At 47.5% G+C, this 21,258-nt stretch overlaps 1 protein-coding gene across 7 annotated transcripts in view; it reads right to left on the bottom strand.

Annotated features, from left to right (window-relative positions):
* GAPVD1 (GTPase activating protein and VPS9 domains 1) overlaps window positions 1-21,258 on the bottom strand; it is a 29,473-nt gene that overhangs the window by 5,288 nt on the left and 2,927 nt on the right. For 2 of the 7 annotated variants that reach the window (XM_065853604.2, XM_071817419.1), the window contains exons 2-25: window positions 17,877-18,092; window positions 16,638-17,481; window positions 15,365-15,451; window positions 14,292-14,426; window positions 13,987-14,176; window positions 13,018-13,098; window positions 12,053-12,213; window positions 11,255-11,384; window positions 10,259-10,384; window positions 9,561-9,734; window positions 9,124-9,264; window positions 8,509-8,643; window positions 7,832-7,951; window positions 7,273-7,350; window positions 6,778-7,145; window positions 6,174-6,261; window positions 6,008-6,088; window positions 5,238-5,360; window positions 4,616-4,745; window positions 4,112-4,221; window positions 3,356-3,515; window positions 2,702-2,889; window positions 763-976; window positions 158-230 (exon numbers count right to left, since the gene is read on the bottom strand). In XM_065853604.2, the coding sequence (XP_065709676.1) occupies window positions 158-230; window positions 763-976; window positions 2,702-2,889; window positions 3,356-3,515; window positions 4,112-4,221; window positions 4,616-4,745; window positions 5,238-5,360; window positions 6,008-6,088; window positions 6,174-6,261; window positions 6,778-7,145; window positions 7,273-7,350; window positions 7,832-7,951; window positions 8,509-8,643; window positions 9,124-9,264; window positions 9,561-9,734; window positions 10,259-10,384; window positions 11,255-11,384; window positions 12,053-12,213; window positions 13,018-13,098; window positions 13,987-14,176; window positions 14,292-14,426; window positions 15,365-15,451; window positions 16,638-17,481; window positions 17,877-18,061 (4,122 nt within the window). In that variant the 5' untranslated portion in view covers window positions 18,062-18,092. Of the gene's footprint in view, window positions 1-157; window positions 231-762; window positions 977-2,701; window positions 2,890-3,355; window positions 3,516-4,111; window positions 4,222-4,615; window positions 4,746-5,237; window positions 5,361-6,007; window positions 6,089-6,173; window positions 6,262-6,777; window positions 7,146-7,272; window positions 7,351-7,831; window positions 7,952-8,508; window positions 8,644-9,123; window positions 9,265-9,560; window positions 9,735-10,258; window positions 10,385-11,254; window positions 11,385-12,052; window positions 12,214-13,017; window positions 13,099-13,986; window positions 14,177-14,291; window positions 14,427-15,364; window positions 15,452-16,637; window positions 17,482-17,876; window positions 18,093-20,277; window positions 20,473-21,258 lie in introns of those variants that run through there. The other 5 variants (XM_071817420.1, XM_065853606.2, XM_065853605.2 and 2 more) reach the window with 5 other exon arrangements.

The raw sequence follows: 21,258 nt of genomic DNA, 5'->3' as shown, positions 1-21,258 counted from the left end.
ATCAGTCGGTGAAGACAGCAAAGCACGGGTGCAGCGTGTTCCTGCTGCAGGGCGTCTCAGCTGCCACGGACAGAAAAACACCAACCCTCTCCCCATCCTGAACACAAGCAAAGCCGAGCACCTGGCACACACAGGAGAGAGAAGGAGAAGTCGTTACCTCGGGTATCTGCAGCGCTTTGTGGTTTGCGGTCACCACTTTCGACAACCTCTGTATGTGCTCGTGGAGGACCCTGAGAACAAACACAAAGAACAGGAGCGAACAGTAAGCAGCAGCCAGCAGTCCCATGGTAGTTCCCACTAAGTCTGATACTACAAGAGAGATCTTCAGGGATGTACATAATCACAGTGGTCCCACAGCTAATGGACAGCAGGTCAATACGGGCGCAGAGGATTTTGCCATACAACCAAGTACAACCACACAGAGCCCAAAACCCCAAACGCATGGGAAACGCTGTCCCAAAACCAGGAGCAGTGCTGAAGCAGACCTGGGTCAATCTCTCAGCAGACACCTGCAGATCTGAAAGCCTGCAGCCCAAGGCATTACACTGATAATTGTATTCTGTTCTAGCAGTTTGTTGCAAACACAAACTTTCGCACATGATGCTAAAGCACTTCATTGCTCTTTTACAAAACATTCTGAAAGGAAACACGAGTCTGTACGGCGCGGCTGACTTGGTCAAGTCTGTCACACGAAGGCTGCGCAGCTTCCGTCTGCACCGACCGCAAAAGAGAAACCAGGTACTTCCAATTACGTTAACTTACTGGTCACGCAAAATATCTCCATCCTGATTAGGGTAGAATGCCAGTTTGAAGATCCGATTCATCACACTGCGTTCTATCGCTAATTGTGCATCCTGAAGCTGCTCCTCACTGGCATTCTGCCATATGGCGTCCTGAGCCATAGCGCCATAGAGGAACTGAAGAAAGTCCTCAACTTGGGCTGTTTTATCGTCTGCTGCTGTGAGTTTCTGGAAATCTGATTAAAAAGTAAAAAGAGCAGTTAAGTAAAAAACATTATTTCTGATGGGTTTTCTGGAAAGAAGAGCCCAGAATCTACTTCTGACTTCCAGCCAGGCAGCACTGCGGCTCTGTTTTGCCCATGCCCCAGTAAGGGAAACACAGGCATGAACATTTGAAATAAATGGAAGGGTTAAAGGAAAAGCACACAGAATACGTTTAGCAAAGCATATGGTCAAAACACTCTGCTTGATACCGCGTTAATCACTTCCTCTGTGGTACCAGCTCTTCTGTCTCCTTCCCAGCCACCCACAGAGATAACACCCAGAACAATCCCTGCAACAGCCGCCAGCGGGAACCGGCGCACGCAAAGTCGTCGGATGCTGAAACGGGGATGGGTGGCGAAAATATCACAAAGACCCATGTGTACCATTTCCCAGACCTACCTTGATCAAGTATGCATAGTTGCAACATTCACATTTATCTACGAACTACAGGATGAGTGATGCAGCCAAGCTAATGCAGCGTGACCAGACCTCTGGCCATTCATCGGTTCCGTGTTCCCGGCGCCGTGCAGCGGGGCCGCGCCTCACACCTGCCGGCAGCCCGGGCAGCGGGGCCGCGCCTCACACCTGCCGGCAGCCCGTGCAGCGGGGCCGCGCCTCACATCTGCCGGCAGCCCGGGCAGCGGGGCCGTGCCTCACACCTGCCGGCAGCCCGCGCAGCGGGGCCGCGCCTCGCACCTGCCGGCAGCCCGCGCAGCGGGGCCGCGCCTCGCACCTGCCGGCAGCCCGTGCAGCGGGGCCGCGCCTCGCACCTGCCGGCAGCCCGCGCAGCGGGGCCGCGCCTCGCACCTGCCGGCAGCCCGCGCAGCGGGGCCGCGCCTCACATCTGCCGGCAGCCCGCGCAGCGGGGGCTGTGCCTCACATCTGCCGGCAGCCCGCGCAGCGGGGCCGCGCCTCGCACCTGCCGGCAGCCCGCGCAGCGGGGCCGCGCCTCGCACCTGCCGGCAGCCCGCGCACCGTGGCCAACTGCTCCCTCCGAGCACCCAGAAATAGCTGCTGCTTTCTGGCCAAGGCAGGGGCTTTAACTCCTTCCTGGCTCACTGAATCTTCTACCAGAGCTTTAATCCCAGCAAATGTTAAGTTCTCATGTTAATTCCAGCCTATTCAGCCACACTTAATATGCGGCACTATATGCTCCAGCAGCAAGAACCGACTCCAAATTTCTGATGTACTTCATTTAGTCAGGTATGTGTATAAAGAACATAGAAATAGTTTAAGTGATCCTCTTTTGAGAGAGTTGTCTTCCTGGTGCCAATATCCCTTACTACTACTATTCCGCATATCTTCCAAGGTACAACCATGGGTTCTGTACCAAGGTCTGTCTGCTGCAACTTAATTTATCATTTATCAGTAGATCTAAAATAATTAATGGTATTCATTCTTCTGCCCCGTGATTTAGCCTAACTTAGATGTGATTTAGCCTGACTTTTTAGGCCAAGTGAGGTCAAAGTACCTTCCTTTTCCCTTAGCCCATGAAAACTGCAGTTACCATGACTTAGCTGCCGTAACATACGGTTAAGTCACTGTCTATTTGAGCCGCTAATTCATCAGCTGAAATGAAAACTGGTTTAGGAATCTGCTCCTCTGATCAGAAGTTGTATTTCAAAACGTTAACTGGAGTCAGCATCTAAAAATGGAGTAAAGGAATATAAACGTTCCACAGTCCACATTAACCTTACCTTGAATAAACTCCCTTATTTTCTTCTCTTTGCTCTCCAGCAGCAGCCTCACGCACACTGTAGTGAAGTATCTGTTGGCCACTTCTTTATCTCGCAGAACTCTTTGCAACAGCCTTTCCAAGTGTGCTTGTGTTGTTTGCAGGCCTTGGCGACACCGAGTTAAATAAGCGATATATGGAGCTCTTTTCCTAAAATACAGAGTGTTCCACATTACATTCATAATAAAGATAGAGGCTTTATAAACCGCAAAGCTGTAAAAGAGGAATCTTCAACCTGTTGTTTTTCAAACAAAGCCAATGCCTGAGTTCGGAAGCTCTGCCTTGTGCAGATTTCTCTGCCTGAATTCACTGCTCGCAGCACCCAGAGCGTGAGACCAAAGCACAGCCCAACGGCCCCTCTTGCGCGTTACAGCTGGACATTGGCCATAAACTGGTTTAACCCGACTTTATTCGTACCCGGACTGACTTCAGGCCCAAGTTTTTTTAATCTGTTTGCAAACAGGAGAGACAATTTCACCGCTTTGTGGGGAAGCAGAGGTGTAATAACCTGACTTGGTAAAGTACAATTTAAAACAAAAAGAGATCTTCCTAACCTGCTAGTGAACAAATATATGCATTTGGAAACGCATTAATAATAAGATAGCGAACAAACTACCTATAGTCCTCCGCAATAGATGCCAGCAGCTTTCGACAGGTCCTGTTATCGAAGCGGCTCACACACCGCATGGTCTCCTGCAGCTGGGCCATCAGGTTCTTGTCTTGGAGGTTGATGGCTTCAGCCAGCTGGACTTTCAAGAAGCACACGATCTCATTATCTAATACAGAACAAAGGAAAGTTATTAAGGAAAAGAAATGTAGGCATGATAAAAATAGAAATGTTTTTTAATATGGGAAACATGTAACAGTTAAAACCAAAACTTCTGTACATGAAGCAATAAATGTGATTTTAGTAAAAGTTTAATAACTGTTCCTGAATTTTCCAGATATTAAGCAATAAGTTTTCATATCACTATTATTTAGTATTTAGAACCATTCTGAAACATGAAGAGGACCAGATAAGGTACAAATTCACCTGTCTGCAAATGAACCTAGATGGGATGGAGGGATGCAAGCACAAGACACATATATTAAGTCAACCTAACGACTTGGTCAATCATTCAGGTTACTCCACCAGTACTGCAGCTCGATGGCCAAGAGTACTTTGGGAGCCTGTTCCACAGCTTGGGTCAGGCTCTGCCTGCGCTCTGAGACACTTCATTACAAACACCAGACCAGACCAGTTGGCAGGTTTGTTTGTGGAGGAAGAAAGAAAACATTTGGGGGTCAGAAAGTGGCCCTTCGGTGTCTGTGGACATGGGAACAGAGGCGGCACGCACGGTACAAAACACCTGCATACATAAGGAGCATTTACCTTCAGGGTCTGTGTGGTCTGGCAGCCCGTTCCTCGTTGAATGTGTCAGCATTGGGAAGGCAACAGAGTCTGCTGAACAAAGCGCCAATCTCAGTTTCTTCTTCGCATCCCTTAAAGAGGAAAAACATTTTCTTAACGAAGTTGCTGCGAGGTCTGCCTCTCCACGAGCAGGGCTCACCTGGGGCGGGGGTTTGCTTTTCATACTGCCTAGAAGTTATTTCATATCATTTTAACACACCGATGTTGTCAAGACTTCAGAACATCAGTTCTTTTGATACAGCGCCTAGAGCGGTTTCAAAGGAATTTTCCTAACACTGAACTGCTCTGTCCCCCCTCAGGTTACAATATTCTCCCCTTCACCAGTAGAAACACAGCAGTTTGAGATGTTTAAAACTACAAGCACGTAAAAGTTTACAATTAACCCATATAAAGATTTCTGCAGGAACCAATCACGTGGCTTCCATTCTACCCGGTGGGTGAGACCAGACCTGCAAACGGATTTACCTGTAGGAGAAAGCCGAACTCTGCGGCTGCGCCACTTGACTCGCAGAGTCTGGAAGGTCGTCTGCAGACATGTTCTGCAAGGCCTCGTCGCGCGGAGAGTCGTGCACGCTCTCACCGTCCCCAAGAGCCTCTGTGGAAACCACAAAAACCAACATTACACCTGAAGACGGGAGTCAGGAGAAGCAGCTACAATAATTCTCTATTTTCTTCTTATTCCAAGGTCGGGGGACAGCAAAGAAAACTTGTCCTGAGTAAGTGAACAAAGGGTATCAAGAACATACAGTCTACAAGTCACTGAGAAGCAATTACGTCAGTTCTGGAAAGCAATGTACTTCTGCAGTATCCATTCAAGAAATACAAACCAAAACAAGCACAAACCGAAAAATCTGGTAGAGATGTGCAATTAGCAACCAAGCAGCTCCCCAGCGACAAGAAAGCTTTGCTTGGAGTACTGCTGTGACTGCCAGTCCGAGGGACTGTCCCACAGCGTATTCCACAATGTCCCTGGTTTGGTGTTCACGTTGTTCAGCTTTTAGGACTAACATTTATCGAGGATACTGATGTGTTTTTATCTTTAAGGAGGAGAAACTATGTTGGTGCTGATTAGAAGCCAAGTCCCTACCTGCACTGTCGTAGTTTGCTATGGCTCCTTCACTAGGACTGGTTCTCTTAATGGCGTTCCTGTATTTGTCCAGAATGTCCTCGGCAGCCTGTGCCTGGGCACTGACCCTCGGGCTGGGATCATCTGCAAACACCGTTAAAAACAACAGCAGTTAACTCCGCATTGTGCCAACCGAACGCAAATACAAACTTTAGGCCTAGACGTTTGGGCTCAGTTTTTAGCCACATCAAACAAATAGCTGCTTGTGTTCCACGGACCCACAATTCAAATACATTTTATAATGCCCGAAGCAAGAGCAGCAAAAAAAAGTACAATGAAGGTGAATAAACAAAGCCAGATGCTTAGCATATTTATACTGTACACACAAATGGTTCTTGTATATTGGAATACTTCTAGAAATGATTAGGTAAACAGAAAACTAAACATTCAGGCTCAAATCAGGTTTAATTAAGCACTGCAGTAATTACTACAGGAAGGTGTCTGCAGCCATCCTTACAGCTCAGCTACGGTAAGGACACAAGCTTCATAATGAGAAAAAAACGGTGTAGACTTGAGTGAATGCCCACCCCATACATACTGACAGAAGCATGGCAATTTAAAAACAGCCTTCGATGCAAGACGTCTTTATCCACCTTCTTATTCAGAAAGGCAGTTGTGAACATTAACTACAGGAGCATCTACCCTTCTGTAAGCAGATACCTGCTGGGCACTCTGCAACCACCCAGGGCACCTTATGAGAGAAAATGACTGCAATGATATTATTCACATACCTTGAAGCGCTGGGTACCTGTCAGGCACCATGTCATCTTTGTCTTTTTCTTGTTTTTCTTTCTTTCTAAATGGAATAGGAGCTGAAAATGCAAGGTACCTTATCAAAGACTATTCTGAGACAGACTGAAGGGACTAAGAAAGCAGCTCATGCGGACAGGACCCTACCTTTGGGCATGGCAGACACAAAACGCTTCCTCCACCAGGGCTTGTTTCTGTCAGACTTCTCATCATCACTGTCTTTTCGATCTTCAGTCTATAGAAGGGCAGAGTCGACATTTGAGCATCTACCACACCAAGTGCAAAGACAATTCCTGCTCAATGTCAGGTTATGCTGTGTCGAGCGTGAACCAGAACTACAGCAGAGCACAGCAAGGCACAGCGGGCTACGGCAGGAACCCCCTCCCGAGGAGGGCAGCCCACAAACGCAGAACCAAAGCCTGCAAGAAACTCACACTCCACGTGTTTCTTTTTGCATTACTTTTCAGGACGCTGCAGCGTTTTAAATGCAAACACTACAACAAATCTATTTCTGAAGCCCCACCAAGTCAGGTAAAGCTCATCCAGTAAACTTAAGGGAAGCCAGGTTCATTTAAGCCACGCCGATCATCTGTCGCTTTAGTTTGTAAAACATTATTGGCCAATGTTTAAAAGGTAACAAAAGTGCATTGTAACTCCTTGGCTAAACACATTTAATAGCAGCTTTCTGGCATGAGATGCATAATTAAAGTGGGCACGCTAGAAAAACCAGAATGGCGTGCAGAAGCCTTACCTCTCCCCTGGAGGAGTCCTTGCTGGGAGAGGAGGAGGAGGACTGAGACGCAGCCGCCAGAACAGCGGCCCCGGCGCTCGGCATCGGCAGCTCCCTCTCCTCGTTGCCAGGACGCCTGTTCCAGCCGGGGTCGCTCATGGGCCTCCGAACCGATGAGACTATATCCGAACTCCTGCTGCGGACCAGCCTTTCTGGATAGGAATGCCTCTGCTTGAACGCTTCTAAATCGGTTGGAATTAAAGCGTGAGACCCAAAGTTTGGTAATCGGGCCTCGTTACCTCCCATCGCTCCTTCCAGGATGGGTGGATCCGGTGGGGGGTGAGAGGGTCTTGCATAGTGCACTTTAGGCCTTACTACGGCTGATACACCTGAGGTCACAAACACAAAAGAAACCACACGCGTTTCTCTTAAGATTCCTCCAAAGTAACCAACACTAACACAGAAGCATTGAAAACACTTGTTTTTTTTTTAAAAAGCTTATTCTCTCCAACTCACCCTCATTTGAGGACAGAGGGTCAAACAGCGCAAGCAAAGAATCTGTCTGAGAAGGAGGAGACGTCAACTGACTGGCTCCTGAAATACAGAAAGGAAAACGAGCACTGTCAGAACCACCTGCAACAGAAGGGACAGTGGGAAAAAGCCCTCAGCAACATGAGTTTACAACACTTCCATTGCAAAATACTTCAAAAGATATTCTTCTATAGAAAGATCTCTGGGTATGCTGAAATTAGCAGAGAATTACGTCACAAAAAGTGCAGAAATCCTGAGGAGAGATCCAGTTCCGAAGTACAAGAGGACAGTCAATTTAATCAAATCAAATTAAGAAGAAGTGAGCTTGGATCTAGTACTCAAGGGTTAGCACCATCAACACCGGAGTCTCTTTGTCAAACAAATACAGTGCAAGCAAATAAGGAAATGTTAAGCTTAGCCACCAGAACTTTGAAATTGGAAGAAACTGTAAAATTTAATGATTCTACAAATGTCCTTTTAAGCAACGCTGCAAGACATCAGTTACCAGATGTGGATTCTCAGTTAAGGTAAGGAGCTTAATTACCATGGGCTGTTTCATCCATGTCAGGACTTGTCACAGAATCTTTTCCCCCAAAGTCAGAGCTGCACTCGGACCTGAGATCCTCAATCTTATTCGGAATATCTTCAGATGTTGCACTAATACCTTACACATAACAAAAGAAGAATCTGTAATAGTCTTTCAGAAAAAAGGGAAACAAAAACCTGAAGGTGTTAAAATGTTTGGTGAACACCGCAATAATCAAGTCCTAACACACAGCAGCGCCTACGGGCATTTCATTCTGAACTTCTACACTCCTAAGATAACATCTCTGCTCTACATCTTCAACTGTTTTAAGATAGCCATGAATATGCTTTGAAAATTGGCATTAGATCCTTCACTCTAAGTATTTTGTAGAGAACTAAGAACTGAAGTAGATACATGCTGATTTACCTAAATAAAAATGGTTGTGACACTAAACTAAATGCAAGAAAGTTAGAAGTTCCTTCTACATCAACACCGTTGCTGTTGTAGCACAGAGTATTCAGTGCTCTGCTGCCTTTTTTTCTGCAAGATGAACACGGAATTACTGCTTTGAAAACTCCAGAACGAGTGCAAAAAGTTACTTTGGGAGTGAAATACCGCAAAACTAAAGGAAGCGCGGCAAAGCGGCCGCTGACCACGTCCCAGCACGGCAGCGGCCGCAGAGCGGCCAGACCCACCTGATACGACGCTGAGCCCCGGCGTGCTGGGCCGGGAACTGACCTCCCGCACCTCCGTGTCGTCAGACGTGCTGCCCAGCCCCGAGCAGCTCTCCAGCTCCTGCAGCCGCTCCTCCTGTTTTAAGTCTGGAGCCTCTACAACAGGGAAGCAATGAGAGCAGAGAGAAGAATCATTACTCAGTACCACGCTCCCTGCACGTTCACAGACAGAGGGAAAGGGGCGGTTGTGTGTTTATTCAGTGTATGAAGTTCTAAGCTAACTCAGCCACTTCAGACTCTGCAGACAGCAGCGCTCTCCCTGCACGGGCATTCTAGGAAGTTGTTACTGGTTTAAGGATCCTATTGCTTAGGGACAACAGCACACAGCCAAGTCTCCATTAACCAAGCTAAGCTGTGATTTCTAAGTAACAGTGACTCTCTCACAATGCTTTCCACCTCTCTCTGCCCAGGAACAGCCTGTCCTGTTCACACTGGAAGTATTCACAAGCATCAACTTAACCCTAAGACAGCAACTTCTCGAAGAAGGAGAGAAAGAGGTTGTTGCTTGGCATTACAGGCCCCTGGAAGAGCCTTGATTCGTGCTAAAGAAATAAGCAAAACCCGCGCGGTTCTGACCTGAGTCGCTCGGCAATACTTCCACACTCCAGGCCTCGCTTGTGGTTTCTGATATGGTTGAACCTGTGCAGGGATCAAGCAACACGGATCCTGAACCTGGTAAACACAGCAAGCTGCCTAGCATGTTCTCTGCAGCTGCACCTGCAAAAGTAAAGCCGAAGCACAAAGCTAGATACGGGCCTCCTGAAACAGCTCTAACAAGAGAGAAAAACAACACCACCTTCCAAGCGTCCTTAGGAAACCCGGCATGAAAGACAACGTTGAAAAGGTAGAAATGAACAACCAAATACAACACAGGTCATGCACACAGAATCCTCCTACAGAAAAGCTTCAGTTTAACCAATGCAAACATCTATTTAGAAAGAGAGGAGGGCTCTGCAGCCTCGCTATTTCAGAGCAAGCATGAAGCCTCTGAACATACCAGGGGTACCAGTTACCTGCTATTTCTTGCAAGCGATCTTCATCAATATTTGGATCGAAGTCACTTCCCAGTACATCCGTACTCCAAGTTTCGCTCACGGTTTCCGAGATGTCTCTGTCATCAGTCAACCCCATCATATCACGGATTTCAAACTTACGGAGCTTGTCATCAAGGTTATCCTGAGTCGTGGCTATGGAAAAATAAAAAGCTCTCAGGTTGTTTTAAGGGCTTCTCCAATCACTTCTGCTTGAACACAGGAAAAAGAATCCAAACAAAACAACCCTCTAATTCTGTCCAGTAAAACAGTGCTGTAAAGTAGGGTCTGTAAAGCACTATTATACTGTTTGAGAGATGCTGCCTGAAAATAGCTTTTAAGCACATTTGAGACATAAGAAGAAAAAACTTGAACTGCACAGAGTGAGATACTGACCAAATTGTCAGAGAAAATGAATAAAATTCAGGGCACTATTAAGAAACTGATACAGTTTCTGTACAAAGAACTTATCACAGAAAAGCTGAGGCCTCCAGAGATCATCCAAGTCCAAACCCCTGCTCAAAACAGGGTCGATTACTGCAGGTTGCTCACAGTTATGTCCAGTCACGTTTTGAACATCTCCGAGGCTGGAGACACCACTCTGGACAACCTGCTCCAGCTTGTGACCACTGCGTATTGAGCAGGAGCCACGCGGTGCTCTCAGGGGGCCGTGCACCTGCCTTGCTCGTGCTCCAGCAGCTGCAGGGCCTCCACGCCATTGCTGCCCGAGGGGCCCGCGCCCAGCTCCGACACCGACTCCCCCTCCAGATCCAGAGACGACACCGAGTTGGAGCGATTTGAAGGACCTGTGGAAACAGACGCCACTGTAAAGCTAATCCGAGTAACAGCTCCTGAATATACAGCACTAGCTGTATATATACACAATCAACTAGAAAAACGAAAATAAATGAACCAGCAGTTCCAGTGTAAAATGCTGAACTGATGAACTAAACGTACACTTGCTCTACTCTAGATCCCTATTCTATAGATACTTAACCCGCACTGTGATTTTTACTTCCCATGCTTACAGTGTCATGCAAACTAAAATAACCTACAAATACATCAGCAGAAACGGCTGGAATCTCACCATTACCACACTTAACCGTAACAAAAAGTCAGTAAAGTCTTTGCCATTCATTTGTTTACTTGTCCATGAATTTGTTTTCTGATTTTGAAGAGAGCGAGCGCGAAAACTGAATTATGGAATTACACTAAATAATGCAGGCTGAGCCTGAGTCAGCTGTACAAACCTCTTCACCACCACAAAGAAACCTCAGCTTGCTTGAGGTTCCTATAAAGAGTCCTGAATGTATTCTGAGATAAGTAATGGCTTATTAAAACATGACGAAAAGTAAGCCTGAGAAGTGTGAGTTTAGAGCTAAGTTAGATTATCTTAATGATTAGTACTGCACTTAGGTTTCAAAAGAAAATGAACCCCTCTGCTTTCTCTTTCTATATACGCTTAGGCTTCTCTTCCTAATCCTCAGACTCAGTGAGGCCTTTGCAGGTCAAGATTCAGCTGCAGACTCTTTTCTCTGCACGGCTCTCGGGGCGACACGGCACAGCCACCCCGCCGGCAGAGGCCCGGGGGACAGGCTGTAGGTGACACACGGGCCTTTACGCTTAAGGAAAAAACAAAAGGACAAAACTTCTTAAAGACTGAAGTAGCCCTTCACCTTCAGATATTCCTTCCAGATTATCACTGCAGAGGGAAAAGCGCAAGGTTTTATCAGGTTTACCGTGGAGCTTGTTTTCATCAACAGGGACATCTCCTTGCCCACCATCTGCAAGCTGCATATTTAAGACCTGAAGAGCAGGGGAAAGAAACAGGACTCACTTAAACCCACCTGTTCTTCAGATAATTGAACAGTAAACAAGACATTGTGCTCATTTTTTGCATTTTTTCCCCCTAGATGTTAACGGCACAATCAGATTTCGAACATTCCATTTGAAAAAAGCCAATTATCTCCCAGGTCGGGGCTTGGAGAGAACGTAGGGACCCGAGACGGGAACATGAGGCAAGTCCTGATAACGAGGGAGCCAGCAGCTCCTCATCACCCAGCAGACCAATATAACACGGAAGCTGATCGTTACCAGGCTGCAAAAGGAGATAAACCCGACTACCAGGCAAGGCTGCAACGCTAAAATTCAGGTTCTTCAGACTCAGGGACAACAGCCCAGGTTTGCTCTGAAGCACCAAGGTGACAAAGCCTCTGCAGAAACCCACCGGGTTCATTTGTCCTGTATTAATATAATATATCACTTTTCACACCTTGCAGGTACACTGAGTAAGGGGAAAAAAACCAGTAATCAAAGGGAAATTTGAAAGGTACAACCCCCAAATTGAATGAAATAAAGTAAGGATTTAAATTCCCATTCTGGATTTATTACCGGACTTGGTGTCCCGGTTTAACTGCTCTGCCGTTAGAGAAGGCAGAGGCCGCGCTTCCCAGAGCACGAGCGTTTCTCCATACCTCGTTTTCGGACATCATGCCCGGAGTGACCTGCGGAGCCGTCCCCAGGGAGATCACCAGCACCTCCTCGGCCTGCGCGGCGGGGACGGGCTCCTGCGAGCAGCCCTCGTGCTCCCCGTGCTGGTCCATCTGAATGTTCGACCTGCTTCTGCTACGGGTTGCTGAGGGAACATTTCGAAACACCAATATTATTAAGTTTTTCTCTGCTTAAGCAGTAAAAATGACAACGCAACTGAAATACAGAACGCCAGTGTTTTGAATTAATAATACGCATACTAAATAAACTCAGAAAATGAAAAGTCAGACTTTGAGAGATGGAAGTGGTGTTTAAACTGGAGTGCTGAACCGTGAGAAAGCAAACTTTCTAAATAAAAAAAGAGCAAACTTCCAAAATAAAAGTTTAGAGAAACTGTGCCCTGTTCACCTACGCAAATCCAGGGTATTCGAATCACAGAAAGACCCTTAACGAACTAACTAGGGAAATGAAGAAGATTGTTACCAACATCAACAGAGGTCTAGCTTCCCGTGGTTTATAACATTCGTTAACTTATTTAGGAGATTTTTTTCTCCTAAAAAGCAGGGAAATGTTATTTAACAGCTGTCCCAAACCCAGACGCACAATTTCAACATCAGGTGCTCCACTCTGCTTGGTTTTTGACTCTCTTAGTTTGGCACCGCGGGAGGAAAAACCCCCCGGAATGACGGTTTCTGAGCAGGGCAGCACGGCCCCGTTACTCCCGTGTTTGACCCAGGGACAAGAAGGCAGGCGTGCAGAAGTCACACCAAGGTTTGATTATCACACAAATGCACACGAGGCGTTTATAAAACGACACGGACACACAACACGAGTTTCATATAGAGATCAATGAGGAAATCCGGAAAAGCAAAGCAAAGCAAAGCTACGCTAACGCCACATGCTCGATGGAAAACGGCACACAGAAGAACGGAAAGAGGGCATTACCCACCAAACGGGGTTACTAGAGTTATATGAGCTGAAAGATTGGCAGCAGAAGTGTCCCAGGCAGTAATGGCTGCCAACTGCTGTCCTGGATTTCGAAAGCATTAAAATGAAACAAAAGAAATCAAAACTTGGAGCAAAAACTATTGTATACCATAAAATAAATGCTGTTGTGCCACTGCTTTACAGGCACAAGACCAGAACCATTGAGGAGTTAAAAAACCATGGGATAGATTTGTTTGGGGTTGGGTTTGTGGGCTTTGGTTGCTACTTACCATGCTTTACATATTTTCACCCTGTTACGCACTAACACCAAACCTCCCAAACAAACAGAAATATCCCACGTGGTCATACTCATGCAAATACACACGGAGGAAGAGTACCACGCTGCCCAGTTTAAGGGAAATATCATTGAAACAGAAAAGTTTAAATCCCAGAAACTATATTCAAAAAGAGAACAAAAACCCAAACATAAAATTGCATTACAGTACACTAACAATTAGAATTAGGCTGGGCAAATAATGGAGAAAGAAGAAAGCTTCTGTTCTCAGCACATACTCTAGAAGTTCTGCTCTTGCTTTTTCATCCTCCTCCACATTTGCTCTCTTCTGAGACAAAAATTCAGTAGTTATTCTATCCCACTAATAAAGCGTCATCGCTTCCACCTTCCCGCTTTCCCAAGCAACCTTCCCTTCCCTTCCCTTCCCTCCCGGCGCTGTGTCCTCTCTTCACCCTGCCCCTCATCCCCATGGCACCAGCGCGGCCGCCGGCCACCCCAGCACCGCTCTCGGGGTCGAGCGGAGCGGAGCAGCAAGGCACAGCAAGGCACCTCGGGCCCCTCCACGCACAGGGGGTTCTCCACCATCGACACAGGGAACAGGAACTGAAGGTGCAGTCAAAACATAACCCCAAGAGATGGCTGGAAAATGGCACAGAAAATGTATCTAGGTATCAGAAGTCTGCTTGCCCTCCTTACCTATTGGCAATCGATTTTTCTTGTTAGCCGGAGTAGTTGCAGGAGAAAGTTGTGGGGTATTATACGGAGTCATTTCCAGGCTGCTGCTTTTCCCTGGCTTGTTCTGGGGTAGGTTTGCCAGCAAGTTTTCCAAAGCCATCCGATCTTCCTTAAGTTGATCACTTGACATCACATTCCGCATAAAGCCAACCTGAAAATGTAGAATTAGCGCTGGTAAGACCTGCAGCACAGATTACCAGCGCTGCTCATCCCATCCGTGAACACGCAGGGCCAGGTTTCTGGTTGTAAAGAAGCGGAGCTGTTACCAGGGCCGTGAGCTGGCTGTGCGTCACGTACACCACGGTCCTGCTCAGCCCCTCCAGCAGGTTCACGGGAGACATGGGGGGAGTTTCGACCGCCCGGCCGTCGATAACCACATCCAGGAACGCAGCCACACAGCTCTGCACGGAGAAAAAGGGCTTTACATGGACACCATGCACTGGAGAGAACAGCAGGTATGACATGAGCTGAGTTTACGCTGGGATACAAGCTCTGCTTCCTACTTTTCAAATCTTGGGATAACATACCACATATCATTAAAATCACTGAAGAGCAAGCAAGGAAAGCATGCTGTTAGGTTTAGCATTTCCTTCATTCCTTTTTTGCATTCAAAAGTGTTACTTAAGTGCCTTCTTACAATTCTTTTAGAAATTAGACTGTTATGCCAATTGAACGGCCCCTTCCTGAAGAACCTGCTGAGCACAGACTAAAGTGAAACGAGGAAGCAATGCACAACATCACTTCCCGACCTGATTGAATGGGACTTTTTTAATGAATCTAAACCTTTTACGAGGAATGTGTAACAATCATAATTAGCAAAAGCCTGAAAGTTACACAAGCAAACCAACAGCTTCTTAAACATGCGATAATACCCCAAAGATCACAAGTGTCACGGTTCCTCTGAGGAACCTAATTTCAGTGTTGCTATGGACGATTCACACTAACAAAGAGAAAACTGAATTAAAAAAGCAAAACTACACAAAAAAAGGACCAGAATGTTCTTGTTACTTGGTCTTAAACCAGATTTCATATAGAAGTTGTCTTTGGATCAAAGTATTTTCATCAGGTTCCGTAGAACAGCCACAGGCAGTAATTCAGCATTTATGTTCAAGAGGTAACTTGGTTTTATTTCTTTTTTGTGTTTTAAGTAGTATTACATCAGAGTACACGTGAGAATCCCTGACCCTTAACTCTAGGACCCAGAACTTCGTTCCCGGCTCCGTGCAGGATTCAATCTGCTCCTCGGTCCCTGTAACTCACAGGTCGGCGAGTCCTCTGCAAACAGAGGCTGCGGAAGGCGAGAGGCACCCGAGCTCTGCTCTTCCAGCCGCGCTCTTACCTTGTCGAACTTGGCCAGGCTGCCCTTGGTGCGGGGATCGCCCTCCTCGGAGCCCGTCATGGCCAGCTGCTGCAGCAGCCTCCCCACCTGCGGGAACAGGGAGCATGGCAGACAGCACCCTGCTGGACCCCAACTCGAAAATCAGCTAAGTCACCTCCTTCATCCTAGATCTATCTTCATTTAACACTCCAAGAAGTGCTTCTGGTTGAGTGCACAGTCTTGCACTTGCTTTCGGGGCATAAAAGGCGCAAGAAGCTTTAGAAAACAACAGTTGCCGCATTAACCAAGAAAATCTGCACACACAGTGTGCTCTGAGCATCCACTCTTCCCCAGGAACAAAGCACGTTTTGTTTGACACCACGTCAGAGCTGAGGGTTGAATCTAGGTCATGCTAAACCTGGAGACGTTAACAGGTTGCACGGATTTTACTAAGAGTGTTTTGGAGGAAGGAAAAAAGAGCAGGAGGGCTAACCCTTGTTTGGGAGCATCTACTGCTCACTGACCCCAACTGCAAAACAGCTCTCAGTTTCGGTCACCGGTTGCAGGTTCTGCTGCAGCGCAGGGGACGCGACACGGGGAGGATCCCGATTGGGTCACGGAGAAACGCCGGCAAGGGCCCGGCCGCAAAACCCCCCGGGACGTGGCACGGCGGGAACCGCGCACCGACCGGTCACGGCCGGCGTTAAAAAGCAGGTTTTGCTACGTGTGTGGAGAGTATCCTCACTCAAACACGTGTTGCCTAACACCCTCAGAGTCCAGCTCTGCACAGTCACCAAACCGCCTCAGAATGCGCCACGAGGGCCGGGGAACACCGCAAGGTCCCTCGGAACAGCGGATAACTGATCCACAGCAACACCGCCCACTGCCTGACGAGAAGGTGTTAAAATACTTCATTATTTTGTGCAACACCTGGCATGATACTTAACATTAGCAAGAATAGCGTAACTTTAGTTTACACACATCCACAATTCTACTTATTGCCACTTTTACACTTTAGTTCCATCCCTTATAACAGCTTTTTATAAGGCACATTTGCAACTCTTCTAAGAGATATAGGAATACATGTTATAATTGTTTTAAGCTGATATCTTCAGCAAACAGATAAACTTTAGAGCATGCCTTTTCAGCCACGGTAACACAAGTATGTTGTTAGCATTTGTCTTACAGGTAGGAGGGACAGTAACTTTCCTGTAGTAACATCAGTGGGAAAAAAAGGCCAAGAACATTTCTCATAGTTTTTATTTTCTAAAGACTACTTTAAAATGACTCATACCTGCATCAGATTAAATCTTGCCACTTCGTTTATAGGAGCATCAGAAATGATCCCGTACTGCTCCGGGTTCACGATCGCGGGGCAGATGAAACAGGCGAGGAGCAGATCCGTGCACATGGCCCTGACCTCCCCGACCTCCAGCCTGTCCACACACGAGAGCGTTTTGTACATCTGAGACACGATCCAGCGCAAGCTGTGCGGAAAACAGTACGTGTTTTGTTTGAGATACCCAATGAACTTGTTCACCAAGGTCACCAGCTTGGCCTCATTGGAGTCAACCATCTCCTGCACTCTCTGCCTGAACTTCTCCGTGCCTTTCTCTCCAAACAACTTTTCCTGCTGAACTGGAGAGAATCTCTCAATTAACTTGTTTGGATCGGTTTCCAGGTGGTCTTCATCTTCAACCAGGAGCTGCATGATCGGCTCATGCAAAGTGGCAGTAAGAAAAAGTTTTGCAGAAAAGAGTCCTTCGGAGAAAAGTTTGAACAAGATGCTGAAGGCGCAGGTGCCTCGTCTGAGCAGCCGCCGCGGGTTGTCGCTCTCCTTGAGCTCAAACTCGATCAGGTACCGGAGCACCTGCAGGAGGTAGCTCTCATCCTCCTGCATGATGCAGTTGCCGTAAATGGAGGTAAAGACCGTGTGAATGACGCTCTGAGTGTTGTCCTGGTTGAGCTTCTCTCCGGCAACCAGACAGGACGCAATAAGCCTCGGGTTCTCTCTCAGCCTGTTCAGGAATTCTCCGTAAGCCGTCTCCTGAAATCCCAACTGCTTATATCCGTCCACAAACTGCGTGTCCTCCAGGACTTTAGCATGCTGGCAACACTCGGCAGGAGAAGCTTCGGCACTTTGAAGGAAAACATTGAAACAGTTTAAGTAATTCTTAAGCAAACCAACTTCATAAAAGATGCTAGGTGGTCAATGTCTTACAAGACTACCACCAAGGACAACAGTCTTTCCATACAGAACACAAATGATTTACGAATTCAGGAATAAGGAGAGTTCATTCCCACAAACTATGAACAGAAGAAAACCAAATGAGATGTTACAAAGAGCCAACGGCCAACACGGATGTTTCAGGCGCGTCAGATTGCCAAGCAGAGACTCCTTTTAAAACCTGACTATTTTTATGATTAGTACAGCAAGGGACTCCAGATACTAAGTGTGAAAAATCTGATGGATCTGCTGCAATTCACAAAGTTTGGGAGCTTGTTCTCCCCAGGACCACCCCCGCCAAGTCACCTTGTAATGATCAGTCTGTCCAAGTTAATCCTTTGCTGCTTGGAAATCCAGGCTGTGCGGTACAGCTTCTCCGCTGTCTTCAGCACGTCTGCATTGAGCCTCTGAATCAGCTGCTTTTCTGAGTTGACGTAGAGCCGCTCCTGCTTGAGGTGATGGGCCAGCGTGTGGATGTCCAGCTTCACCATCTTGGGCAGCGAGCGGGTCCCACAGCGTCCACTGAAACGAAGAACGAAGATGAAACGGGACAGGTCAGTCCGCACCAAGGAGGCGAGGAGCAGGGCACACGCTCACTCGGCAGGAGATGCTGCGGGTGCCCCGTCCATCTGCGCACATTGGCACGTTCCCTAAATCCAGAACCCACCACTTAATGACTATCAGTCCTTCCTAACGCAAGTTTCCTAATTGCCAGTCTCATTAACCCCTTGTTATATCAGCACATCAGGACACTTGCACAGTAGCAAATGGTGTTTTCGGCTCATGGACTGAATTAGCGGTAGCACAACACCACAAACCTCCCAGCATTGGCCTTTCCTGCTAAAAATAATATTCAATAATATTACTAATTAAAAAATAAAATCAAGTATCAACACTGAGATGAGGCAGAGGTCGGAAGTCTGGAGAATTCATTCAGAAAAAATTCCTCAAATCTTTCAATTCAGAAGGATATTTCTTGGGCCCACGATCCAAAAATGTTGTTTTAAAGAGAGAAAAACTGCAACAACCATAGGATTTCATAGCACACCGGGGACAAAAATCTACACAAACCACTGTTACGTCTCAATGTAACGTTAGCTCTGACTTCATAATTAGACAACATCTTAATTACCAGTCAGATAAACAGAGTGCCACACCATTCAAAACATGTTTCAAGGAGCTAATCCACCTAAAAATTAAGTCTATGGAAGAAAAAAACATCAACTGCATTAATGCTGCCAAGGGAAAGGGTAGAATCGTGTAGATCAGATTATGTTTCCATGGAATTAATGATTAACTGCTCTGTGGCGTCTTCCCCACCAGCGCTAACAGCCACACCAGCTAACTGGGGAAGAAAAGAGGGCTGGTCCAGCTCCAGTCCGCCCCAGTGCTCCGTCAGCCGCCGGTGACGGAGCCGCCGCCGAACCCCAGCGCCGCATGACAGGAACCGCGGCCCCGGGGCCCAGGAGCTTCGCCCGCACGACGGCTCCTCCACGCTTGAAGAGCTACGGACACCGTCCCGGGCACCGGCCCCGCGCCCTCCGCGCTCCGAGATCTGTGGTTCACTGCTCAGCCTGGCAGGAGATGATCCCTCTGAAGAATACAGATTAGCTCCCTAATTAGGCACAGGTTTTACATTTGTGGGGTCTTCCCAGCGCGCGGAGAAAGGCCGATCGCCAGGCGCACCGACAACCCTCGCTGCGCCCTGCGTGCCAAGAAGTTCCCGCATCTTTAGTTTCAACCTCACAACCAAAACCCCAGCAGGGACAAAAAGAGACGCTGTCGCAAGTCTTTATGCAGAAAACATTGCCATCTTATCCCACCTGATGGTTCGGAGTCCATTCCTAGCAAATACAGACAATCACGTATATAAAGCCCTCAGAAAAACCCAAACAAACCAAACCGCACCAACACAACCCTCAAAAAACCCAAACCGAACACCCCGCAACCCAAACCAGCGGCTGCAGCTCATGCATCCGAAGAGGAGATTAAGGAAGGAACTTCAAGGATGCAGTAATGTACATGTTTTTAACTAGGACGGCCTCAGAGAAATTATTAGAAAAAGAAACACTGACGTTGCTGCCAAAGCTCTTTGAGAGACAAATAACAACTTCTTGCAACAAATTTATTTTTAGTCCTAGAATTTTAGGGCTTGCAGAAAATCCCATAGCATTAAACTTGATACTACCCGCAAACCCCGCAGTAACCAGTTATCCGGCTGTGAGCTACTGATACCAGCTGGGAACAAGCAGTTGCACCCACAGAAACATCTGCACTGGAGACCTGCAGAACCACCCGCTGTCCCCGAGGCTCCGCGGGGGCCGCACTGCAGGGCTGCTCACGGCTTCCCGAACCTCAGCGCCGTCACCTGATGTTCTCCGTTCTAAGGTGTCCATGCACCGGCTCCGCTCTCCCGGCCCGTCGGTGCAAGTGGTTCTGCCAGTGAGTGAGCGCACAGGGCACAGCGGGGAGCGCACAGGGAGCCCATGGGGAGCAGTGGGGAGCACACGGGGAGCCCATGGGGAGCTCCGGGGCAGCGGGGAGCGCACGGGGAGCCGCCGCAAACAGCCGTTGACTCAGCCCGCGTTCCTGCGCCTTCGCCTTGCCAAATTTCAAAACAACTTTCTATTTTTGGGTCACTCATTATAAACACATTTAACAGCAGACAAGCTGATTAAATGGCTTCTGAGGTGTCTCATATACTTACCAATAACGTTACTTCTCTCACTGTTTCACTCACTGCCGCTGTTTTTCCCACAGGAGCTGTTTCCAGCCCCAGGGATGCACTGAGCACTTGGACCCTTCAGCCTCTACAGCTGCTTCTTTCTCCCCAGCCCACAGGTGGGAGCCAAGGCCAAAAGCCCAGCCAGCAACACGGGTGGCCTGGAAACAACACCCTTTCTGTGGTGAGTTATAATTACCGAAATAGCAGTTAAATCACTGGTAACCTTTTCTGGAGCTACAGACCATTTAAAAAAATAAAATAAAGATATCAGTTAATACTCAGAAAGCAGACAAGACTCCCACACAGCCCAGAGTCCTAACGCATGTGTCCACCTGCCCAGCAAATAAAAAGAACGACAAAGCCGTAGGAAAGGTCAGACCACTGCAAACCAGCATTGTACCACTTGTGAGGCCACCTGAAAAGTGACAATACGGGCCTTGTACGTGCTCAGAAAGTGAAGTTACCGCCTAACACCCCAATGATCTGTGCACCTCCCCACGACAGAGCATCGCAGCCACTAAACAGACACCGAAGCACTGAGCAACCAGGAGAAGCTGCAGGCTGCTGTGTGTTTTTTAAGCTAATTACCACCGTAAAGCTCAGGCCCCACACCAAACAAGGCTCTGAAGGACGACCACTGCACCTGCACCTCTAAATATACCGATCCCATGACTGCTCGCTCGTGTCCTATCAACTGGCCGCTATTCCCGTGTCTGTCTTAACTGTCGCTACTGGAGAACAGCATAAGTAATGAAGCCAAGAGAACTGATTTGGAGCTGAACCGCAGCAGGTCAGTAAGTACCACTGCTTTGTGCAGAACTACGAGAATCCGCAGGGTTTTCCTGTCCATCCATGGGATGTCAACAGTTTTTACCCTACGTACAAGAAAATGGATCTGTCTTTATAACCCTCCTCATTCGACTGGTAGTGATTGCTACTGCAATTCAGCTCTGCGAAGAGCGA

The sequence above is a fragment of the Patagioenas fasciata genome, chromosome 20, assembly GCF_037038585.1.
Source record: "Patagioenas fasciata isolate bPatFas1 chromosome 20, bPatFas1.hap1, whole genome shotgun sequence".
Lineage (NCBI taxonomy): Eukaryota > Metazoa > Chordata > Aves > Columbiformes > Columbidae > Patagioenas > Patagioenas fasciata.
The sequence above is the reverse complement of the archived record's forward strand: the minus strand, read 5'-3'. Positions and strand labels throughout refer to the sequence as shown.